Source organism: Euphorbia lathyris, chromosome 1 (genome assembly GCF_963576675.1).
Source record: "Euphorbia lathyris chromosome 1, ddEupLath1.1, whole genome shotgun sequence".
Classification (NCBI taxonomy): Eukaryota; Viridiplantae; Streptophyta; class Magnoliopsida; order Malpighiales; family Euphorbiaceae; genus Euphorbia; species Euphorbia lathyris.
This window is the reverse complement of record NC_088910.1, coordinates 66,165,983-66,192,284: the sequence shown is the minus strand read 5'-3', so window position 1 is coordinate 66,192,284 and position 26,302 is coordinate 66,165,983. Positions and strand designations below refer to the sequence as shown.

Below are 26,302 nucleotides of genomic sequence, written 5' to 3'. Positions count from 1 at the left end.
ATTGACTGAAGATCTAATGAAGCTTGGTGCTGGCATTATTAGTGGATGGATGCTACAGAATTATTGGCCAAATAGAAAAAATAAATATCAGAAAATAAATTGTGATGAAATAATAAATAAATAAAGGTAGAATAATAATTGGATCAATGGAAGTCTGAGGCTCAAAGGTTGGTAATTAGGTGAGCATCAGAGAATCTTGAAAAGAGAGAGGAGTTAGAGTGAGAAAGGGAGAAGAGAGAAGGAAGGGAAAGGAAGAAGAAAGAAAAAAGAGGGTATAATAGTAATTTGATATTAGTGGTTGATTTTTTTTTATTTTTTGACCGGTCAAAGCTGAGGTGGCGTGTTGACTGAGCGTTGACCGGTCATTTTAACCGGCTATATACCATAGTGGGAGGTCACCTCTAAGTACGTATATATTAGTGTGACAAATTGAAGTCTGTACACCAAAGTGTGATTTAGGCTAAAGTTTGTACACCATGGATGAAATTTACCCATCCAAACTCCTATTCTCACCACAATAATAATAATAATAACGGCGGATGGAGGCCTCGGTACCAACACCCGAACTTATCATATGGCAATAATAATAACGTGCTGAGGCCCCCATCCGGCTTTGAGCAAGAATTTCGGAAAAACGGGCTCGGGCAACCACAAGCCGCGCCCGGTAATCGGAACGCTCCACCTTGCAACAATGTACACGACTAATCGGTCACGTCCTTGTTGAAGGACATATTAACCCGTCTTTCCGATACCGAAGTGTTTTGCAGGGATCTTAGTGTTGAAACACCTTTCCACAGGATTTTGATTTGACAAAATTAATTAAGTGAAATTAAATATTCTACAACACACTAAGTTTAAGTGCTTTGATTTATTGTTACTAATGTGTTTGTTCAATGTTGAGTTTATAATTGTTATAAGACATAAAGATCATAAGGCCCAAGCCCTATATGGAAGTCAAAGCCCAAGTCAAACAAGCCCAAGATCACTCAGCCCGCGTATTTCAAAACGCTGCTGTTGAGTATTGAAACGGAGCTCACCAATGAAGGATCGAGAAGATCCACGTAGACAACTTCGGTATGAAGCTGCTGAGCTGTCTCGACAAAATGTACAAGACAGCAGTTGACCACAAAGCAACTTCCAGACCAAGTATTTCCTCTTTCGGTAAAGCGCAGAAGATACAGCAAGCTGTCTAGTTGACATTACCCGATTTGGAGGAACATACTGTCACACTGACCGAAGAACAGAAGATGCTGGAATCTGATTGGCCAAGAGAACTGCTGACAGACTGAGTGAAAACGACCTGTAGCCGTTTCCCTCCAACGGTTATTTCGAAATTCGAAATAACTAGAAGCTCTCACAGCTCTCTATAAATAGAGCATTCAGAATCCACATTCAGGAGAGAACTTTGAGCAAAAGCCGTTACGCTGACCAAACGTGTACAAAAGTTCTCCATCAAAAGCAAAGCAAATTCTTACACTACAAGCTTATTCATTTGTGTAAAAGTCTAGAGTGATTGATCCTCAATCATCTAAGGTGTTCTAGCAATTGTTGTTTAGGACAAATCTTAATCATTTCTAGGAATAGAAAGGAGAGGCTAAGTACTCAGTTTTAAGTACTCAGTGGAGAGATTAGGATTGAGTAGAAGTATAGAGGAAGGTACTATTGTCATACTCAATTGCTGATATTGTAAAAGGTTTGAGGCTCTACCTTTAAAGAGCTCAGTAGAGGATTTGAAATCTCGGAAGTGTTCCGGGGACAGGACGTAGGCTTAGAAGAAGCCGAACCTGGATAAATCTGCTGAGTGAAGTATTTCTAAACCTTAACTCCTTATTTATATTGCTTGCTTAAAACAAACTAAATCTGACCAAGTAAAAGAGGTCAAGCTGAGTTGTGCGCTGCCAACGAATTAAGTCAGGAATAGACTCTAAGTGCTATTTCCTGACCTAAGCAACGAAACTGACCTAGTCACTAGTTGACTAAGCCAGTGTCTTGTCGTTTGATCAGCGCCGCTGTCATATAATCTTTTCTCAGAGAAAAGAAATCTGCCCTAATCGTTTTAAAAGGTAAAATAGTTCCTAACCCCCCCTTGGAACTATACTTGCAACCTTACAAGGGACCAACAAGTGGTATCAGAGCCTCAAAAGCTCATTACTAAAAGTCTAACAACCTTGAGTTGATCCATACCATGGGCGAAAACAGCACTCAGTTTCTCCCTAGAAACCAGACAACTCAGATATTACCTGAGGGGCTGTCCATTACCAGGCCTCCCCTATTCTTCGGGTCAAACTATACCTTTTGGAAGAATAGGATGAAGAACTTCATTCAAGCTACAAACATGAGTGCCTGGCTATCTATAGTCCAAGGCCCGTTTGTACCTGTGAAAGTTGTTGCTGGCCAGTCAGTTGTTAAAGCTGAGGTTGAATGGACAGAGGATGATCTTAAGAAGCTTCAAAACCATGCTTCGGCTATCAATATGCTTCACTGTGCGCTCGATGCTGCAGAATATAACAAAATCTCAGGTTGTGAGTCGGCACAAGAGATCTGGAAGAAGCTGGAAGTCACCTACGAGGGAACAAACAAAGTAAAAGAATCCAAGGTGAATCAGCAGATGAGACTGTACGAGCTGTTCGAGATGAACAATGATGAGGGCATTTCAGACATGAACGCAAGGTTCACCAACATCATTAATGAGCTCAAGAGACTTGGGAAAATCTTCACTGAGGAAGAATAAGTCAAAAAGATACTCAGAAGTCTTCCAAAAGACTGGCAAGCAAAGAAGACAGCAGTTGAGGAAGCTCAGGATTTAACCACCTACAAATATGACGAACTCATCGGTTCATTACTGACCCATGAGATATCCATGAAAAACTTTGAGGTGAAGGAAAAATCTGATGACAAGAAGCAGAAGTCACTTGTCATGAAGACTGACTCCACTGACGGGAGTTCAACTGATGATGAGGAGATGGCTATGTTCACAAGAAAGATGAAGAGGCTGTTCAGAAAGAATGACAAATATTCTAAAAAGCCTTACAAAAAGTTTGATAAGTATAAGGCTGACTCAAGCAACAGCAAATACAGAAAGGACAGCTCAAAGCCCATTACATGCTTTGAGTGCCATCAAGATGGCCATATTAAGTCAAACTGCCCCACGCTGAGGAAAGACAAGAAAAGTGGGAAGAAGGCAATGGTGGCTACTTGGAGTGACAGTGATGAATCTTCATCAACAGAAACTGAGGCCACCGAGTCAGCGAAGATATGCTTTATGGCTGACGAACTTGCTGAGCCATGCATTTATGAGCATGCTGACCAATCTGATGAGTCAGATAATGAAGAGCAATCTAATGAGGTAATCTCACTCTCTCAACTCAGAAATGAAATGGGTAACGCCCTGAGTGATCTCTATACACTTGTTAAAAAGTGTAACAGGAAGATTAAAGCACTCAGCCGACGCTGTGATGAAGTAGAAGAGGTCAAACTGAGTGACCTCAGATACCTTCTTCAAGACAACTCAGTTTTGCATGAAAATATGAAAATCATTCATGAGTCTGTCTCTGAAGTCCAGTCAGTTTCAAAGAAACTGAGGAAGGATATCACAACCATTCAGAACCAATTAAAGGTTCCAAACAAAAACAATTTTTCACTGAAAACTCAGTATCAAGGTACACAGTACCAAGGTACTCAACAGAGACGAAATCCCCAGCGAAGAGTCCAATGTGACTTTTGTGGGAAGTTAGGACACACTACTAAAGTGTGCTGGCACGCTCAGCACTAGGGTGCTGACAAGTCAGTAAAAAATCCTAAACAGAAGGTCAGTTGTGACTTCTGTGGAAAGAATGGCCATACTGTCCATGTATGTCGCCATAAAATAAAATATGATGCTATACCTGTTGCACCTAACAAGTCAGGACCCAAAAAGAATTGGGTACCTAAAAGTAACTAGTTACAATGCAGGTAAGCCTGAGATGTGCCGAGAAGTCAAAGATGTGGTATATTGACAGCGCATGCTCAAGACATATGATGGGTGATGAAACTCAGTTCATCACGTTTGAACGTAAACGAGGAGGGAGTGCAAGTTTTGGAGACAACAAGAAGGGTAAGATAGTAGGCTCAGGAACCATCGGAGGTAACCCTACTATTGAATCTGTCTCCCTAGTCAGCGGACTCAAATATAACTTACTCAGCGTAGCTCAGCTATGTGACAATGGGAGAAAAGTTATATTTGATGCTACTGGATGTAAAATATACGAGGGTAAAACTAATGAGTTAATTTTAACTGCCCCTCGGATAGATAATGTCTTTATGCTAGACTTAGAGAAAAAGTTTTCAAAAACTGTGTGCTTAGTAACAAAGGAAGAAAATTCCTGGCTATGGCACAGGAGACTTGGTCATGTAAGCATGGACCTCCTGGCCAAATTAGCAAGAAAGCAATTGGTTGAGGGACTGCCTGAACTTAAATTTCAAAAAGATCAACTATGCCACGCTTGCCAAGCTGGAAAACAAACCAAACAATCTTTTCATAGTAAAAACATTGTCTCAACTAAACGTCCGTTAGAGTTACTACACTTGGATCTCTTTGGTCCAGTCCAGCCACTGAGTCTGGGTGGAAGAAGATTTTCCTTGGTCATTGTAGATGACTTCTCTCGGTATACGTGGGTTATCTTGCTGACCAGCAAGGATGAGACCTTTGAGACATTTTCAAACTTGGTTTGTTGAATTCTGTGATAACGGTGGAGAATTCAAAAACCAAAAGTTTGTTGAATTCTGTGAAGCCAGCGACATTGACCACAATTTCTCTGCTCCTAGAACGCCTCAACAAAATGGGGTTGTTGAAAGGAAGAACAGGACTTTGGTTGAAATAGCCAGGACAATGCTGGATGAGCATAGGCTTCCAAAGTATTTTTGGGGAGAAGCTGTTAACACAGCATGCTACATTCTAAATAGGGCTCTAGTCAGACCTATACTTAAGAAAACCCCTTATGAACTTTGGAAAGGACGAAAGCCCAACATTGGATACTTTCGTGCCTTTGGCTGTAGATGTTTTATTTTAAATACCAAAGATAGCTTAGCCAAATTTGATTCAAAAGCTGATGAGGCTATCTTTCTAGGCTACTCAACAAACAACAAAGCATACAGAGTTTTTAATAAGAGAACACAAGTATTAGAAGAATCTATACATGTGCAATTCGATGAAACTGACCCTGCAGGAAGATACCAGCCGCTGATAGAAGATGAACCAAACTCAGCAACTGCTGATCAAGAACCAGCTACTGAGTCCTTCACAAAACGGCTGACCAAGAGTAAGAGTGAACCTAAAATCACTTTCACTGACCAATCTACTTCTGCAGAGAATGTTGAAACACGAGTAGAACAAGACATGAATCTACCCAAGGAGATAAGAGTCCCAAGAGGGCATTCAGAAAATGCAATTCTTGACTCAGCTGGAAATACGCTGATGACAAGGAATCAACTAAGGAAGTATCTCGGCAATGTAGCTTTCGTCTCAGTTCAGGAGCCGAAGAACTTTGCCGAAGCTGAGCATGACGAATTCTGGATGAATGCCATGCAAGAGGAACTCGACCAATTCAGGAGAAATAATGTATGGGAGCTAGTGTCACATCCAAGGAGCCAAAAGACCATTGGAACGAGATGGGTCTTCAGGAACAAGCTGGATGAACAAGGAAACGTAGTCAGAAACAAGGCAAGACTTGTAGCTCAGGGCTACAGTCAGCAAGAAGGTATTGACTATGGTGAGACCTTTGCCCCAGTGGCAAGGCTAGAAGCAATTAGGATTTTGTGTGCATATGCATCTTATATAAATTTTAAACTGTTTCAAATGGATGTTAAAAGTGCATTTCTTAATGGAGTAATAAACGAGGAGGTCTATGTCAATCAGCCTCCAGGGTTTGAGGATCCTAAGTTCCCAAACCACGTTTACAAACTCAAGAAGACTCTGTATGGTCTCAAGCAAGCACCACGTGCTTAGTATGAGAGGCTGACCAACTTCTTACTGACTAGAAATTATGTCAGAGGTCAAGCTGATACAACCTTATTCATTAAGAGAAAGGGTAAAGATACCCTGCTGGCACAAATATATGTAGATGACATCATATTTGGTGCTACTAATGAATCTATGTGCAAGGAATTTAGCAAGCAAATGCAGACTGAATTCGAAATGTCAATGATGGGAGAACTCAACTTCTTCCTTGGACTTCAAATTAAACAAGGAAAGAATGGCATATTCATTAGTCAAGCTAAATATGCCAAGGAGATATTGAAGAAATATGAACTAGAACATTGTAAGCCAATATCCACTCCTATGGGCACTGACACTGTCCTCTGTGCTGATGAGAATGGTAAGTCAGTAGACAGCAAGTTGTACCGAGGTATGATTGGCTCTTTACTTTACTTAACAGCAAGTAGGCCGGACATTCAGTTCTCAGCATGTTATTGTGCTAGATATCAGGCTAACCCTAAGGAATCCCATTACATAGCCGCAAAAAGGATCCTTAGATATTTGCAAAGCTCAGTTAATGCAGGTTTGTGGTATCCAAATACTCATGACTTTACACTCATTGGATATACTGACGCTGACTATGGCCGAGACAAGCTGGAAAGAAAAAGCACCTCTGGTGGATGCCATTTCCTAGGAAGCTGTCTTGTATCTTGGTTCAGCAAGAAGCAGGCGTCAGTAGCCCTGTCCACAACTGAAGCTGAGTACATTGCTGCTGGAAGCTGTGTTGCTCAAGTCCTATGGATTAAGCAACAACTTGAAGATTATGGTGTTCAAACAAAGACAATTGAAGTTAAATGCGACAACAAAAGTGCAATTGACCTCTCAAAGAACCCAATCCAGCACAGCAGGATGAAGCATGTCAGCATAAGACATCACTTCATCAGAGATCATGTACTCAAGGAAGAAATCAAGCTGACTTATGTACCAACAGATGAGCAGCTCGCTGATATCTTTACAAAGCCTCTAGCACGAGAGCAATTCAGCATACTGAGAGAAGCCATTGGTATGTTTAATCCACTATCTTAAATTCCTAAGTAAAAATGTGATATGATGCATGCTGAATGAATGTTACCATGCTGAGTCTTTTAAAGAGTATCTGTCAAAATCACATGCCCAGAAATAAATGCACACTGAGTGAGTTATCTCATGCCGATTAACTACCCTCTATAACTATCCGTTGAACAAAACTGACTACTCAGAATATGAAACGTTTATATCAACAAACGCTGAGTAAAAGTAATTATTAGCATTTAATGCCACCACACGCGTAATGACACCTGTACTGCGCATGCGCCGAAAACGTCTTAAAGTGTCATAAATGTCAGATTTTCTGCCGATTAGACAACCCAAGGGCAAAACCGACCAAAATACAAATGAAAATCCAAGTTAAAAATCTATAAATAGTGGATATTAACCCACTACCTTCTCTTCATGCGCACTGAACTTTAGAAAGCTTCAGAATTTTCCTTAAGCACTTAAGAGCTTCAGAACTTCAAAAAATGTCCTTAAACAAAAGTACCTTCTCTCCAACCCTCAAATCCACTGATCAGGCTGGTCCTTCAACTAGCATGGTAAGAAGGATGATCAAGGTACACTCTTGGGCCAAGAATCAAGAAGTACTAAGGAGTCGATACTTTCACTCTGGTTTCGTCTCTTCTGAGAAACCATTCAGTGAATGGATCAAAAAGAACAAATGGAAAGGTCTCTTCTCTCTTTCCGGACAAACCTATCCCACGATAGTGAGAGAGTTCTACTCCAACCTGCACGTTGATGCAGATGACTCTGACTACTTAGAGACCACAGTTAAAGGTCAAAAGATAGTAATAACCCCTGAATATCTAGCAACACTGCTAAATATACCAAATACAAGGATCCAGTTCAGGACAACAAAGGAGCCCATACCAAAAGCCATCGCAGAAAAGATGAAGGGGTTCTGTAAACCCAGAGAATACAAAGGAGAAGTACCCAGCACCTGCATGGGCAAAAATCAGAAGATGGTCCACTTCATGCTGACCAACTTCATCTTTCCTAAACTCAGCTCACCCTCATCCACCTCCAACTTTGAACAATGCTTCATCTGGCACATGCTGACCAGCACTCCATTCAATCTTCCTGTCTTTTTGGTCGGAGCTTTTCAACGAAGTGGAAGGAAGCTCCGTTTGGGTTCTCTCATCACCAAGATAATACAGGATAAGAATATAGAGACTGTAGGTGAAATAAGTTCATCAGGAAGTGTTATCACTGCAGGTCTGCTGAATGGACTATCACATAGTCAACCCCTGAAAGGATATGACGGAAATGGAAGCACTGAGAAGGAGGATATTATGGCTGAGACTGAGCAACCCATTGGAGAAATGGAAAATCTAACAGATCTGGATGATGTTATAGCTAATGTTATGGCTGAAACTGCTCAAATTGATGAGGGTACAAAACCAACAGATGAACCTCAAACTGAGTATACTTCTACTTTGCCATCTGAGATTGCTCAAGCTGAGAAGAAGAAGAAAAAGGGAACCTGCTCGAAGGATATTCGTACTGTCCTAAGAAAGGTAAGGCTAATGGAAAGAAACAAGAAGAAAGCTGATGAGGACCTAGCTGAGTCAGCTCAGAAGAAAATGAGAACAGAAGAAGAAATTGTTCTTGAGCCCCACATTACCCAAGAGGGTTCTCCACAAAAACAAGCCTCTGTTCCTCAAAGTGAGAAACAAGCCAAAACCCCTGCTAGTCCAAAAGAAGCTCAAATCCCACCTCCAACTCAATACCAGAGCAACTCAGCACCTGAAGTCAACACACCCCATTGTCCTGATGCTACTCAAGGCACTCAGTGCGAGCCCACTCCTACCAAATTTGCACACCTAGGTGCTACTGAATCATGACGGCGTGTCATTGCCTCACTTAACACTCTGCTTCAAGAACAAATTCATTCTCCACCAAACCATAACAAGTCCACTCACGATCAGTCCTCTCAGCCATCTGTAACTCACCACATTCTGCGTGAAATTCATGACTTGATCAACCACTTCTCTTCGGTTCAGACGCATTAACCAACCCAAGCTCAAATGACCACAATGACCGAACTCATGTTGACTATGGTCAATCACATGAATTCTTTGGAGGGTCAAATTCGTCTGCTACAAGCACAAGCCAAGTCTCCTGCCCCTACCGTCAATATGCCTACTGCTGATGCTGGCAAAACGGGGGAGAAAAGTGGCAACTCAGGAGAAGGAACTCTAAGTTAAAAATTAGAGAATTAGAAAATTAGAAGTTAGGGAGGAATTTTAAATTTAAAAAAAAAAAAATTCCTGTTTTTTTTTAATGTCTTGTCTTTATCTTTTTTTTAAAAAGCAATTCTAACTTCTGTTATTTTTAGATTTGGAATACTTGCATCTCTCTATCATAACTTTTGTTATTCATCCTTCAAATGCCAAGTATTATCTGAATGCATGCTGCGTTTAAAAATTAATGTTTGAACTTGTCCAAAATAAACCATTGAACAAATAACTTACTCAGCGCTCTGTCATTACTTCCGCTGAATATTGAGTAAAATAGAATATGTCCCATAAGCTGACCTATACCTGAAAACTGACCTTAGACTTATTCAATTAAACCTTAGAATGTTTAGAATAAAACTAAGTCAGTAGCTCAGCCCTGACGGGGGAGTTCACTTAATCAAAAAGGTCAACTATCATGGTGGAGCTCAACGCTGAGTTCCTTGCTGATTAGTTTTGCCAACATCAAAATGGGGGAGTTTGTTGAAACACCTTTCCACAGGATTTTGATTTGACAAAATTAATTAAGTGAAATTAAATATTCTACAACACACTAAGTTTAAGTGCTTTGATTTATTGTTACTAATGTGTTTGTTCAATGTTGAGTTTATAATTGTTATAAGACATAAAGATCATAAGGCCTAAGCCCTATATGGAAGTCAAAGCCCAAGTCAAACAAGCCCAAGATCACTCAGCCCGCGTATTTCAAAACGCTGCCGTTGAGTATTGAAACGGAGCTCACCAATGAAGGATCGAGAAGATCCACGTAGACAACTTCGGTATGAAGCTGCTGAGCTGTCTCGACAAAACGTACAAGACAGCAGCTGACCACAAAGCAACTTCCAGACCAAGTATTTCCTCTTTCGGTAAAGAACAGAAGATACAGCAAGCTGTCTAGTTGACATTACCCGATTTGGAGGAACATACTGTCACACTGACCGAAGAACAGAAGATGCTGGAATCTGATTGGCCAAGAGAACTGCTGACAGACTGAGTGAAAACGACCTGTAGCCGTTTCCCTCCAACGGTTATTTCGAAATTCGAAATAACTAGAAGCTCTCACAGCTCTCTATAAATAAAGCATTCAGAATCCACATTCAGGAGAGAACTTTGAGCAAAAGCCGTTACGCTGACCAAACGTGTACAAAAGTTCTCCATCAAAAGCAAAGCAAATTCTTACACTACAAGCTTATTCATTTGTGTAAAAGTCTAGAGTGATTGATCCTCAATCATCTAAGGTGTTCTAGCAATTGTTGTTTAGGACAAATCTTAATCATTTCTAGGAATAGAAAGGAGAGGCTGAGTACTCGGTTTTAAGTACCCAGCGGAGAGATTAGGATTGAGTAGAAGTATAGAGGAAGGTACTATTGTCATACTCAATTGCTGATATTGTAAAAGGTTTGAGGCTCTACCTTTAAAGAGCTCAGTAGAGGATTTGAAATCTCGGAAGTGTTCCGGGGATAGGACGTAGGCTTAGAAGAAGCCGAACCTGGATAAATCTGCTGAGTGAAGTATTTCTAAACCTTAACTCCTTATTTATATTGCTTGCTTAAAACAAACTAAATCTGACCAAGTAAAAGAGGTCAAGCTGAGTTGTGCGCTGCCAACGAATTAAGTCAGGAATAGACTCTAAGTGCTATTTCCTGACCTAAGCAACGAAACTGACCTAGTCACTAGTTGACTAAGCCAGTGTCTTGTCGTTTGATCAGCGCCGCTGTCATATAATCTTTTCTCAGAGAAAAGAAATCTGCCCTAATCGTTTTAAAAGGTAAAATAGTTCCTAACCCCCCCTTGGAACTATACTTGCAACCTTACAAGGGACCAACACTTAGCCGCCAGGTGGCCCACCTAAACCGTCAACAACAAGAAAGGCCACTAGGAACCCTCCCGGCGAACACTGAACAAAACCCGCGAGGTAAGAATCGGGAATCCGGACAGGTGATAACGCTCTTCAACAATAGGAGTTCGGACCCGTCAAGTTCCAACCCGAACATCTTGCCCTAAGCCGCGGCGTGAGAAAGTCGAGCTACTTCGACTATAAACGTAGCATCGGTTTGAATTACTCGAACCTTTTTTCTTATATGAATTATAAATTTTTGTTCTTTTCTCTTCTCTTTATTTTTCCTTTTTAAGTTATTGTTCTACATTTTATTTTCGTTTATGTTTTAATTTTTGCTTTTATTTTATTTTTAGCCTAGTTTTTATTATTTTTATAAAACCAAATCAAATCCCACATAAATCCAAAAAAATTTTAAGGTATGCGCCCCATACGCCCCGCGTATCTTACGATTAATCCCAATAAGTGCCACATAGAGGACACGCGGGGCGTACCCTAGGATACGCCGCGCGTATCCTCTGGGAGTTGTGAATCACAACTCCCCATGGCAGCCTTTCTTTTGTCATAACTTCCCATCACTCCTCTTCCCCAAAAATCTTTCCCACTTCTCCACTCCACCTCTTCTTCTATCCAATCAACTTCCACCCTTTCAAATTCAAATCCTTAACCTCCCTCCATAATAAATTAAAATGAACTACCCTCTTAATTTCAAAATTAAAACACCCAAAAACATTAATTAAACATAAAAACCATAAAAACATTAACACCTCATTAATAATATCATGAATTAAAACTCCAAAAAAATTTCAAAATACATCTCAAAAAACCGAAAAAGATTCTTCACAATCCGTCTTTACGCGCGGCGTACCCCCTTGTACGCCCCGCGTCCCTGCCTTTTTCTTCCATCCAAAAGGGCAGGAGGTGCATTACGCGTGGCGTACCCCCATGTACGCCCCGCGTATCGCACCCGTATTATGTAATTAGCACTTCAAAAGGTGGGATACGGGTGGCGTGGCCGCTTCACGCCCGCGCGTACCCCTCCTGGGGATCCGAGTTTTGCTTGAATCCCCGCTTCCTTCCTATAAATACCCCTCCTTTTTCCCTTCTTTTTCTCCACTCATTACCCAACTCTTCCCCAACACTCATCTCCCACTCTTTCTACTTCTCCTCCATTCCTCACTATTGTCATGGCACGAAAAAGAGCCGCCGACATACGTCCCCCACGGTCCACTCGGGCCCGATCCTCCCGTTCCGCACAAAACCAACAATTACCTCCACCTCCCGAACGGGAGGAAACTCCACCACTCACCCGCCAATACCGGGCTCCTTTTCATCTCCTCATCGAGGAGGAGGCCCAAAGGTAGGGGTGGGCACGGTTCGGTTAACCGATCCATGGGGTGTTAAAATTAACCGAACCGAAACTATCGGTTTTTAACCAGTGAAACCGAAACCGGTCCATATATATCGGTTAACCGTATGAACGGTTAACCATTAATTTCGGTTTGGTTTTTCGGTTAACGGTTTTTAACCAGTTCTCAACGGTTAACTAAAAATCAACGGTTAACCACAATTTTTACCCAAACCTAAATTAAATTGAAAACCTTTAGGATCATACATAACATAATTAATCAAGAAATATATAAGTCAGTTTTGAGACATAATTTACACGAATCTAGCTATATATCATATATGATGTGCATTTCATCGTTAAGAAGTAAAATCAAAAGAAAGTCCAAAACTAGCCAACTAACTACATCATTGCTATACAAATTCAAAGATAAATAATTTCAAAGATAAACTCTGCTATCAAACTCTTGAATTAAAGAGATTCCTCAAACTCTTTCAAAGATAAACAATTTCAATTACCAACTAGCTATACAATTTCATCATTACTGAAAATATTCTTACAAAACCAACAATATTGCTACTTTCTTCTCTGTCTGCAAACTCTTCAAACCAGACATTGAACAAAAGGATAAAGAATGACAGCAAACCCAGACATTAGCAAACCCAGATATTACTAATTACCTTAATCAACAACATCGGTGAGAGATCGGAATGAAAGAGGTGCGAGACGGAAGGACGGTGGTGCGAGATCGAACGAAGATGGTGCGAGATCAGAACGACGCCGGTGCGAGACAGAATGAGGAACGACGGTGTGAGGAGATAGGAAGGGATGAGGAATGACCGTGTGAGGAGATCGAAAGGGATGACGAACAATGGTGTGAGGAGGAGAGACGGCCGGCGTGAGTGGAGATCCGGATAAGCAGGAACGATGGTGTGAGGAGGAGAGATGGACGGCGGCTTCCTCTTTGATTTTCTATCTTGGTTTTTGAACAATAGATAGAATAGGGTTTGATTTTAATAGTTATAATATATGTATATAATATATTAATTTTTTTAAATATATTTATTAAACGGTTCGGTTAACCGTTAACCGCGGTTTTTGAATACTCTAACCCGAAACCGAAACCGATACCAGTCAATTTTTTTAACCATTAAGAAAACCACCAGTTCGGTTAACCTCTTTTTTCGGTTCGGATTATCGGTTTCCGGTTCGGTTACCGGTTTGCTCGGTTTTTTTGCCCACCCCTACCCAAAGGTATGAAGACCTTTGTGCCGCCACTATCATGGAGCTTCCCTATATCCAACGAAGCGTGCTTGATCAATATGATTTAGGCATTCCCTTCGAAGCTCGCCTCCGTGCCCTCGGTTGGTACGACATCTACTCTACGCATCGGCAGGTGTACCCGTCACTAGTGGTGGAGTTCTACCAAAAGTTTAACCTATTACAATAATCATTCTTAACCTATATTTTAAAGTTTTTATTTTTTAATTGAAGGTCGGTTAGCGAGAGAGTGCAAAAAACAGACATCCCAACTATGCTCGCACCTCTAAAAATCACAGCAAATCCGAACCAATATTATTAAAAAAGAAAATAAAAATTACAAAGAACCAGATACAAAAGTTCAAAACAAAATCATGTCAAGCGAAGTGATAAGAACCACGCCCCACAAGATCATGCAAAAAAGTCGGGCAACAAATATAAGGAATTAAATCCCACCAATGCAAACTATCAACCATATGACCAAAAGAGGCAAGAGAATCAGCAAACGCATTTCCTTCACGATAAATGTGAGAAATGACAAATTGCATGGAATCTAATTTTGATAAACAATCAATCCAACTCCGACGAACCACCCAAGGAACAGTAGTCGACTTACTACGCAACAACTGAACAACATAAGTCGAGTCACTCTCTAACCAAAGGTGACGCTAACCTTTGTCAAAAGCTGTATGAATCGCATAAATGGCAACCTTCAACTCAGCTAAAAAAGCAAAAGAAACGTGAAATGAGAATGCAAAAGCACCAAGGAATATACCATTTGATGAACGGTAAATACCGCAACAACCCGCAACACCCGGACTACCCAAAACAGAAGTATCAGTATTAACCTTAGTCCAACCGACCGGAGGTCGTTGCCAAACCACATGAATAATACGAGGTCCCTTAGGAAATCTCCTATCAATTTTCAATTCCCTAAGAATTTGTAATTCCACAGAAGAATTCCAAGTAAAACCACGACCCTGATTTTCCGCTTCACGAATTGCGCTCCAAATACGCCGAAGAACCAAAGAAATTACCGGTTTCTCATCATTAAAAATTTGATTGTTCCTTGCTAACCAAAGAGCCCACACAGTGCTAACAATTGCCGCAGACCAAAGTTCAGCAATTTGTGAACTAAACCTTTGTTTACTAACCTCCAAAATCAGAGTTTGGAAATCACCATCCAAAGGCAGACGCCTCCTAAACAAAGCAGAAATACCTTGCCAAACGTCCTGCGAAAAAACACAAGTTAGCAAAATATGATCAACCGTCTCCTCATGAGAAAGACACAACAGACATGTAGAAACAATCAAGCAACCCCGCCGCCTCAAATTATCATGGGTAGAAAGGTAACCCAAAAAAGCCCTCAAACAAATAAATGAATGCGCATGAGGAATAAATCGGTGCCAAAGAAAACAACATCAATCCCATTTCAACCTAGTAGGCTGGAACCAATCATAAAACAATTTAACCGTCAAAATCCCACTAGTCGCAGGCTCCCAAATAAAAAAATCCTCAATTTTAGAAATTCTACAAACCCGCTTGATACCTTCTTCCACCTCTGCCGGAAAATTCGGCAAACCAACCCAAGCATTATTCATAAAAAAAATCATCCACCATATGCAAGGACGATAAACCCAATTGGGAAGCCACAGTATGGCAAATCCATCTACCATTCCAAAAATTAAGACCAGATCTCCGCCCAATCCACCAACAATAATTATCTAAAACCAAAGAATATACCCTTCTAACCGAACCCCAAATAGACGAATTATGAAGTAAGGCCTATGCTGACCCGATTTAGTAATAAAACGAGATCTTAATAAATTAAAACACAATGACTTCTCCTAAATTAAGCCCCAAGCCATCTTACCAAGCAAAGCCTGATTAAGTAAAATCAAAATTTTCACTCCAAGCACACTAGAATCAATCGAACCACAACACAATTTCCAAAGAACTGAAACTAATTTCCGATTGTCAATCGACCCAGACCAAACAAAATTTCTCATACAACCCATCATGCTCCTAAGCAGAGCCACATGTCATTTGTAAACAATGAATGAATGAATGAAACTACCAGTAATAACAGAGTTAATCAAAGCAACCCGACCAACCATAGACGAACAATGACCCTTCCATTTGGTTAATCATAGGTGTTGGCAGCCATCAATCATGTAAGCATATGGCCTCAAGGTGGCTCTCGATTGGATTAGTAGCGTGGAGCATGGTCGAGGTAGATTTGGATACCAAAGGGGTCGTGGAAGTTCCATCATCGCCAAAAAGATTGGTCTGAACTGGGTAGAATAGTTTCTTCATATCGTAGAGTAGCTAGCTCCTATGGTGTACACATTGTTTCTTATATTAGTCAACAGGTTAACAAGGTAGCGGATGTAATAGCTAGAGTAGCAATTTCATGTGATAATATTGATTGGGAACTTTTGAAGCTGATGTAAAGATAGAAGAAAAGGTCAATTTGGGAATAACCCATTCCTAGTGAATCTTTTATCATCATTGTTGGTTAACATGAAGTCTACATGCTTTTTCTCCCCTTTTGGGATAAATTCCACCTACGTGCTACCTACAGTCTTCTACTTCTTGGCATTGGCTTGCAATGGATCCTCATTTCCTTTCTATAAAAAAAGTGTTCATTCAGCAGAAAAAAAATGAAGAGCCATTTCGCTTAGCTAGTACAATCTATAGATTTAGATCTATATCATAATATAAAGGAGTTAGTTGAGACTGATTATGCATTTTAATCTAATATAGTTTACTCTAAAAGGTCATTATTATCATTTTCTTTATAATTTTATATAATAGTTTTAAATTAATATTAAACATAATTTTAAATCTTTATAAATTATAAAGTTAAATTTTTTCTTTTTATCACAGAATTTATTAGAAATAAAAACTATACATTTATAATTTTATAAATTTTAAAATATATTTTTTATTTTCCTTTAAAAAAATATTTTTTATTTTCATGAAATAATTTATAATTATATAAAAATTAATAAATTAATTATTATATATTGAAAAAATTAAAATTAAATAGAAAGCACATAAAATAAAATAGAAAAAATAAATTGAAGGAGTATATAATTAAACAAAAAATATAGAAAGTAATAAATTGTTTATATAAAAGTAACGGGATCAATAACGGGTTAAATGCATTATAGATCACTAAATTTGTTATCTTAAAATGACATTCCACTTCAATTTGTTTTAATAAAATCACTCAATTTTGAGTTTTGTCTCAATTAGGCTATTCTGTCGATTTCAGTAATTAAAAGATATCGACATAATAACATGGGTAACACGTCAATATGAGTCAACTCATATCTTTAATCGAAACGAAACATGAAAGCCACATGTAAGTTATTTTTATGAAAAAAATAAAAAATTTTCATAAAAATAATCAACGCGTGATAGCTAGATGGCGCATACGTAATATGTCGTTTTGGTCAAAAATCTGAGTTAATTATATGTTATCTATGTCATCATTCCGATGCTTTTTAATCACTAAAATCGTCAAAATGATATAATTGAGAAAAAACTTAAAATTGATTTTATTAAAATAAATTGATATTGAGTGATGATTTTAAGACAATGTAGGTTGAATAACAATGATGTATTTAACCCCAGTAAATATCTAAAGTTTATAGTTATTTTTATTTAAAAAAAAGAACTTTTTGTTTTTGTTCGAGGAGAAGAAAATGATTCAAGTTTGATGTTTTGCAAGCAAAGAATTGATTTGAAACCTCGACATATCGAAGAAGAAGAAGAAGAGTTGGAGAAACAAAATCAAAATGCGGAGGTTCCTTTCTCTGAAATTGGCTTCATCTAATGTCTCTCCAAAACTCACCAACACCTCAAATTCCTCAGTTCAACAACTTTCTCGCCCTTCTAGAATCTACTCCACTTTTACAAATCCATGCCACCATAACTACAAGCAAACTAATTCTCTCTTTAACTTCTCTCAATTGACCCCAACTCCTTATTTCTCTTCGTATCAATCATCGAATAGATGGTCATGGAAACTTGTTGCCTTTTCCTCCAACCCTATGCTTCCCAAGCATTTTATGTCAATTTTATCGTGTAACCATTTCAGGGTCTCGGCCAAAGTTGGGTTATTGGGTGTTCGGTTTGCTAGAGGATATTCTGGATTCAGCTCAAGCTTTGGTTACAATGCGCGTAGCAGGTTATTTCAATTTGCGTTATATATTACCCCCTCGTTAATGAGTATTTCGTCTTCTCTTTAAGCCTGTAGTTTTGGATTGATGTTGAGAACTTGATTTTCAGTAAAGACTTCAATCCGAAAACATATTGCTTATTTCATACTGTTCAATTCACTCCAAACATTAGAACAAAAGTATACAAGCTAACATCAAACAGCAGATATAAAACAGGACCTTGATTATTTATGTTGGTTTGAGCTGGCTAATTTTGTAAGCATTTTTTTTTTTTTTTTGAGAGAGAATTGATGTTTATTGATAATGAATTGAAGAAGAAGAGAATACAGAAATGGTGGTTATATAGGAAGGGATGTACAGGCTAACAACCTGTAACAGAAAACAATCCCGCCTAGAAAACCCCATCAGTAATGTCTAAAATACCCTTATACACACATGTGTATTTACAATATTAACCCTCATACTAACAGCGTGTATATTGCTTATTATTTCAATACCCCTCCTCAAGTTGAAATACACGTGTAGTATTGCAACTTGAAGTTTAAGAACTAACTTCATCTTGTACTTCAAATGAGTAAAGTTGCATTCTGTGTAATGCTGAAGACATTTGATTTCCTGACATTGGTTTGGTAAGCAAATCTGCCAACTGCTCAGTGGTACAAATGTAGGGTGTATGTATGAACCCTGATTCCATGTGTTGTCTTACAATATGACAATCGATCTCCACATGTTTCATCTGCTCATGAAAGACTGGATTGGCTGCAATGTGTATGGCAGCTTGGTTGTCACAATATAAGGGGATAGGCAGTGCAGCTTGATATTGAAATTCTCCCAGCAAATAAGATAGCCATTTTATCTCACATGAGGCTGTAGACATAGCCCTGTACTCAGCCTCTGCAGAACTCTTGCTACAAGTGCCCTGCTTCTTAGATTTCCAGGATATCAAACAGTTTCCCACAAAAACACAGTATCCTGTTACTGACTTTCTTGTTATCTTACATCTTCCCCAATCTGAATCACAATATGCTTCTATTTGTGTCAAATCTCCACTACTACCATAATACAATCCAGTATGAATTGATCCTTTGAGATATCTGACAACATACATTGCTGCATCCATGTGTAAGACTGTAGGATTATTCATGTAGTGTGACAATTGTTGTGTAGCATAAGCAATGTCAGGCCTTGTAAAGCCTAAATACAATAATCTTCCAACCATTCTTCTAAATCTCTCAGGATCTGGACAAGGTGAAGATTCATCTTCCAACTTCACACCACTTTGAAAAGGACTGCTCACATTGCAGGCTTCATTTAAGCCAGCATCTTTGATTAAATCCTTGATGTATTTTGACTGTGAGATCATGAGACCGTGTTTTGACCTAGCCAATTCAATGCCAAGGAAATATTTTGCCTCTCCCATATCCTTTATAGTAAAGGATTCATCTAAAGCTCTTTTAGTATCTGCAATCAACTTCATTGAGGTTCCTGTAATAAGGACATCATCTACATATACTATCAATGCCAAGAAATCCTTTTCAGTCTTCTTAGTAAAAAGGCAGTAATCATGGATTGATTTCACAAACCCTAGTTGAATAAGCTTTTCTGTAAAAGCTTTATTCCATTGCCTTCCTGCTTGCTTCAGACCATAGAGAGATTTCTCTAATTTGCAGACCATTCCTTGACTGTCATAGCCTTCAGGAGCTTCCATGTATAACTCTTCCTCAATGCTTCCATGTAAGTAAGCATTGTTGATATCAATTTGTTGAATAGGCCATTGATTTATAGTGGCCACAGCAAGAAACATTCTAACTGTGGTAACTTTTGTCACTGGAGAATAGCTATCATGGTAATCAATGCCATACCTTTGATTGTACCCTTTTGCCACCAATCTGGCCTTGTATCTGATCACAGTGCCATCTGCTGCATACTTGACTTTGTATATCCATCTGGATGATATTGTTGTTTTTCCCTTTGGTAATGCTACCAATTTCCAGGTATGGTTTTTCTCTAAGGCTGCTATTTCCTCTGCCATAGCTTGTTCCCACTTAGGGTTGCCTTGTGCTTCTTTGTAATTTTTGGGCTCATGTTCCTTCTGGATTTCAACTAGATAAGCTGAATGAGTACTGCTAAGTAATAAAGAGCTGCTCCCTTCATGTGAGACACTATTTACTACAAAATCTTTCATCCATGTGGGCTGAGTATGATGTCTGGTTGACCTTCTCTCCTGCATTTCTATGGCATGTGATGGTACTGCTTCAGTAGCTAAAAGTGCACCACCTGCAGAGATGACTGCTTGATCAACCTCATTAGTAGTTGTTGCAGATGTAGGTATAGGCAAACACTGCTGAGGAGAAGATGCTGAGGAGAAGAATCTGCAGTGGAATGTATCTCAGATGGAGAACATTCATTTATAACAATCTCTGATGTAGTAGGTGCTTCATTTAGCATATCATCTGCAATATCAATTGTCACCTCATTTCTGTCATTAGGATGAGTATTCTGCAAAACAACATTGTCAAGTTTATAAGGAAAACATGTTTCATCAAATTTGACATCCGTGGATGTGCAAAATTTGCCAGTAGTTGGATTATACATTTTCCATCCTTTCTGCCCTGCTGAAAATCCCATATATACACAGGTAATTGACCTGTCATCAAACTTCCCCTTATTTGGATTCACATTCAGCACATAGCCCTTGCAACCAAACACCTTGAAATCTGCATAATTAGGTTTATGACCATACAACATCTCAAAAGGTGTCCTCCACTGCAATATTCTTGTGGGAGAGACATTTAATAATGTTGTTGCATGCAATAGAGCCTCCCCCCAAAACCTGACAGGTACTGAACCTTCTTTCAACAGAGCCCTAGCCACTGTGGTCAAACTCCTGTGTCTTCTTTCAACAGTTCCATTCTGCTGAGGGGTATATACACAAGACTTTTGATGCAAAATGCCATATCTCTGTAAAACTAATTGTGTTGCTTGTGCTATAAACTCAGTGCCATTGTCTGTTCTTATGCTTTTCACACTCTTTTGGAACTGTGTTTTGACCAAGGTGAGGAAACTTTCAAGTAAAACACTCACTTGATCTTTATGCTTAAACAACATAGTCCATATTATCTTGCTATAATCATCCACAATAGTCAACATATATCTATCCCCATTAGTGGAAGCTTGTTTGTATGGACCCCAAACATCAAGATGTAAAAGATCAAAAGTATTTATTGATTGTGTGGTGCTGCTACAAAAAGGTTTCATGGTTTGCTTAGATCTTATGCAAACATCACAATTACTAAAACATTGAGAATCTATGTTCTGAAATACATGAGACATTTTCTCTCCAGACATATGCCCTAGTCTTCTATGCCACAAATGTGATTCTGTGCTGGCTTCTCTCACAGCAAATACACTGGCATCTTTATTTTCCCTATTACAAGCTGAAGTACAAAACTTATTTATTAAACTGGAACTAAAAGATTCTTCATCCAGAAAATACAGGCCTGCCTTCATTCTGCCCACTGCAAGGATACTCTTACATTTCTGGTCCTGCAAAATGCAGTGTTTAGCCCAAAACTGTATAGTTACTTCATTATCAGTCAATAATCTGCCTACTGATAGCAAGTTATGCTTGAAGTTGGGCACATATAATACATTTTGCAGTCTACATCTTTGCTGCAAAATTATTTCTCCTTTGTAATTTACCAAATGTACATCACCAGTTGGCAAATAAACTCTTCTAGGATAATCTAACTTGACAATCCGACTCATAATTTCCCAATTAGAACTCATATGGGTTGTTGCCCCTGAGTCTATTATCCAATCTAACCTTTGTTTATGTTCAGGAAAAGAATTACCTGCACATGCTCCAGCAAACCCAGCAAATGCAGAAAATTCAGCATGATGTTCAGCTTGTTTTCCCTTTAGTGCTCTCTGCATTGTTTCCAGCCTCTGCAACAAATCTTGCATTGAATCACCTGCATTATTGCACTCATTTTCACACAAAGGATTATCAATTTCATAAGAGTGATCTTGTATGAGATTAGCCTGGTGTTTGGATGTGCCAGGACCAGTGATCCTCTTTCCCTTAAACCACTCAGGGTATCCCTTGAGTCTGAAACAATCAGCTCTCTCATGGCCTTCCTTCTTGCAATAAGTACAGACCTTGTCTGACTTGCTCTTAGCAGTATATCCTGATTTGTTCCCTGTATTACCACCACAAGTAAAATTCTGCTTTCTTCCTGCAGACATGTGTGCAAAATCCACTGCATTGTTGTGATTAGCACTCCTCTGTTTCTCAATACGAGTAAGCATAGAGAATGCCTTGTTGACTGATGGTAGAGGCTCAGTGATCAGAATTTGATCTCTCACATGATCAAATTCTGGATTCAATCCAGACAAGAATTGCATTAACTGCTCATCATCAATTTGAGTTTGTGCAATCTTCCTAGATCCTCCACAATTACAGTTTTCAAGAGGCTTGAGAATTGCATATTCATCCCATAGCATTTTCATTTTGTTGAAAAAATCAACTAAACTCATACCTCCCTGTGTAAGACTACAGATCTCCTTGCGCAGCTGAAATATTAGAGGGCCATTGCTCTCACCGTACCTTTGCTCTATCTCCTCCCACAGTCCACGAGCAGTTTTTGCATTAATGAACACTGGAACTCCTCCTTTGCCACAGAATTGATGATCCAGGAGAAGACTAGGTCATCATTTTCTCTCCACTTCAGATGTGCTTCTGAATTCTGATCTGTTGGTTCTACATCAATTTTGATAACGCTTGTAACATTGCTCTCTTCCACAGATTATAATTTTTGCCATCAAAAATTATATGCGCAATTAACAAATTAGGGTTTTCTGCAGTAGAAATTACAGAGGAACCTGAAGAACCTGATGTAGTCATCCTTGGTGTGTGATTTTCTTGAGGAATTTGCTCCGGTTGATGATTAACTTGTTCTGGTTGTTGAATTTCGTCACGATCGGAGTCGGAGAAATTTCCAGATGCACTTGATTCTTCCTCGAGACTCGAATTCACTACCTCACAATACGATCTGTATTGTTTCTTCTTTTCGCGCATTCTCCGGTGATCTCCGGTGAGTGCGATCTCAGTTTCCGATCGTCAATCTAGCCGAGCTCTGATACCATATTGAAATCGGAGAAACTCTAGCTTGTTGAGGAACTATGGGTCTCGATGCCATTTCCGTAAGTAAAGATTGAATTCCTTTGTATTGAGTATTTGAACAAATTCACACAAAATCCCTTAATCTCTTGCTTCTCTCACTAACCAGAGATTAAGGGATTTTGTGTGAATTTGTTCAAATACTCAATACAAAGGAATTCAATCTTTACTTACGGAAATGGCATCGAGACCCATAGTTCCTCAACAAGCTAGAGTTTCTCCGATTTCAATAAAAGAAAAATCTTAACTTGAGCTTTTAATGAGGAGTTGCTGAGTTTTTGTAGGTCGAACAAATGTGGGGCTTGATTTATGTTATCTCTCATAAAGTTTTTCTTGGTTTGAACTTGTTAGTTTATTTATAGACTATAGTATAACCACAGGAAGAATATTTCCATTATATTGATCTGTAATTGGATTCATTTTTATTTGGGCATGGCTGTCTCATAGCATGTAATTCTTAGATATCATATCAATAATTTGTCTTCTGCTGTTTGCAGGAGATCATGGTTTAATCGGCTATCAGCTGATAACGTTGTTTTTGGCTTGATCTTAGCAAATGTTGCTGTTTTTTTGTCATGGAGGATTCTAGATCCAAAATTCATGTCAAAACACTTTATGGTGGGTCCCCAGGTTAAGGATTAGATGTTCTTCGTATAATTTGATTAACTTTATTCTCTGGAACTCTACAATATAAGATGCATTTGCATTTTTCTTTATATTAGTACTATTTGAATGACCAAATGAACATAATTTCATTTATGTAGACAAATGACTGCTCCTATCACTCTTTTTGGTTGTAAATTTCCACACTGTTGAAGAATGCTGAGACTCATTAGAATAATCTGGTGTTTTGCTATAAGTCTTATCACTCTAATCTCCTTTCGTCTAAATAGTCTTTATGTTCCCTGAGCAGATTTCGTTAGACAATTTCAAAAGTGGACGCGTTCACACGCTACTTACTTCTGCATTCAGTCATATGGATATGGAGCACATCATATCTAACATGATTGGGCTTTACTTCTTTGGGACGAGTGTAAGGTTACTTTAAACTTTTCTTGTTTTTAAACTTTTTCTAGCAAATTGCTTCTATTTAATATCTCATGCTTTCATTTCCAATTGAGCAGATTGGTAGAACTTTTGGACCTGAATTCTTGCTGAAGTTGTATGTAGCCGGTGCAATTGGTGGTTCAGTCTTCTACTTGGTGCATCATGCCTATATGGCTTTATCGACAAAGGTATGAAGGGCCAAAAAGTCATAAGGATGAATCATGATTGAGTAGCGAAAAGCAACATTTGGCCATGTACTTGGTCCAGTTTGTCAAATTGGCCCATATGCTTTAATTTTGGCACATTCTATTCTTGTACTTGACACAATATATCATTTAGAACCCTCTTACTTTAATTCTGGTATACATATACTTGACCTCCGATCCTTTTTGCCCCCCTTCCCCCTTTCTTCAAAGCGAATTTGAGTCAGCATTTCGATTTTGTGTTAGAGTACCACACGCTGAAATTGAATAATGTAGCTGATGCATTGAGCAGGAAGCCTGTGCTCTTAGAGTTGAAAAAGATAGCTCACCTTTCTAGTCTTTCCAACAGCCAACTCTCCACTTCAATCCGACAACGGATTAGAGACAATCTGCAGAAAGATCCTCAGGCTGAGGATGATAAACATTTACGCCTATACTATTAACCCCCAAATTTGGCCCTTGATTGATAGTTCCAAAATACACACTGTTACACGATTGGAGGATACAGTTTGATCTCATGCCTTTTAACATCACATGTGATACTCTCTACTGACATAATCTTTTGTCAATATTCAAACTTTGAGAAATACTAAAGTACATGTGTCAAATGTGCAAAAATGGAAGTCAAAGGAAGGGGCCAAACTGACGGATTGCACAAGTATGCCAAATGATATCTTTTGCTGCGGCAATTATGTCATATTGATGTTAAGGAAAAACAGAGTAATATGTTTAATCAATGTAGAATGAATACATATTGTAATTAAAGCATCTTACTGTGCTTCCATTATCTCTTGAGTGCTTGTAAATTTGACCACAGGGAAATGGAATGTGGACCAAGGACCCTTCAAGAACTCCCGGATTGGTATGATTTTCTTTTGAAAACTGTCTAGCCTAGCCGACTTATTTTTCTTCTTTTCATGTAAATCTGAAAGCAGTGTGAAATGTAGTTGCTATCAATTTGGGTTGAACTATTTAACTTACAAGTGGTTGTATTTCATTTCATTAGGGGGCTAGTGGAGCAGTGAATGCTATATTGCTGCTTGATATATTCCTGCATCCAAGAGCCACTCTTTACCTTGATTTCATTATACCGGTACCTGCAATCTTACTGGTAACCTTACTTCCCCCCTCGTATTAATTAACTGTGTTTGGAAATGGTTATGATATCCTTTTAACCATCTGTGATGTTAGGGTATCTTTTTGATTGGGAAAGACGCGTTGAGGATTCTAGAGGTTGGTTTGTTTTCTTCCTTCACCATCTACATGTTCCGTTTTTTATGTGTGTTCTAATATTTGGGTATGTGTTTGTGCAGGGAGATAGTAATATTTCAGGATCAGCACACTTGGGGGGAGCAGCAGTTGCAGCTATAGCATATGCTCGGATTAGGAAAGGACGGTTTTGATTTGAGTTTACTAACCTGCCTGGGTTTTAATATAGTATTATGATAATGATGATGATTCTTATGCATTTAGTTCAGAAGCCTTTAATTAGCATTATTAATTAGGATTAGCTAGCATTAGAAAATGGTGGAACATTACTGTTTTGTGGAATTATTTCCATTGCTACCCAACTAGAATCAGATATGTTTTACTAATATTTGGTTTTATTTTATTTTATTGATAGACTCAAAGATGGTATACCATGGTGCATGCTGTTGTGTTGGTTGATGAGACGAAAGAAGGAGTGGAGAGGAAGTTGGAACTATGGGGACAAACTCTAGAATCTAGAGGCTTTAAGTTGAGCCGAAGTAAGACAGAATATTTGGAGTGTAAGTTTAGCGGCCATAGGAGTAGGGAGGCAGGGACAATCACCCTAGATGGGAGAGTTGTTCAGGTCTGGATTGCTTCCGGTATTTAGGATCTATTATCCAAACGGATGGAGAAGTAGATGGAGATGTTGCTCATAGGATTAAAGCTGGTTGGTCGAAGTGGAAGAGTGCTACGGGTTTCCTT

At 38.9% G+C, this 26,302-nt stretch overlaps 1 protein-coding gene across 1 annotated transcript; it reads left to right on the top strand.

Annotated features, from left to right (window-relative positions):
- Positions 1 to 17,427: 17,427 nt before the first annotated feature.
- On the top strand, positions 17,428 to 25,980 carry LOC136236085 (RHOMBOID-like protein 12, mitochondrial). The gene is made up of 8 exons (XM_066026192.1): positions 17,428 to 17,925; positions 23,597 to 23,717; positions 24,013 to 24,132; positions 24,224 to 24,334; positions 25,167 to 25,211; positions 25,356 to 25,460; positions 25,541 to 25,582; positions 25,663 to 25,980. The coding sequence occupies exons 1-8, from the start codon at positions 17,534 to 17,536 to the stop codon at positions 25,750 to 25,752; spliced, it is 1,026 nt and encodes a 341-aa protein (XP_065882264.1). The 5' UTR covers positions 17,428 to 17,533; the 3' UTR covers positions 25,753 to 25,980.
- The last annotated feature ends 322 nt before the right edge of the window (positions 25,981 to 26,302 follow it).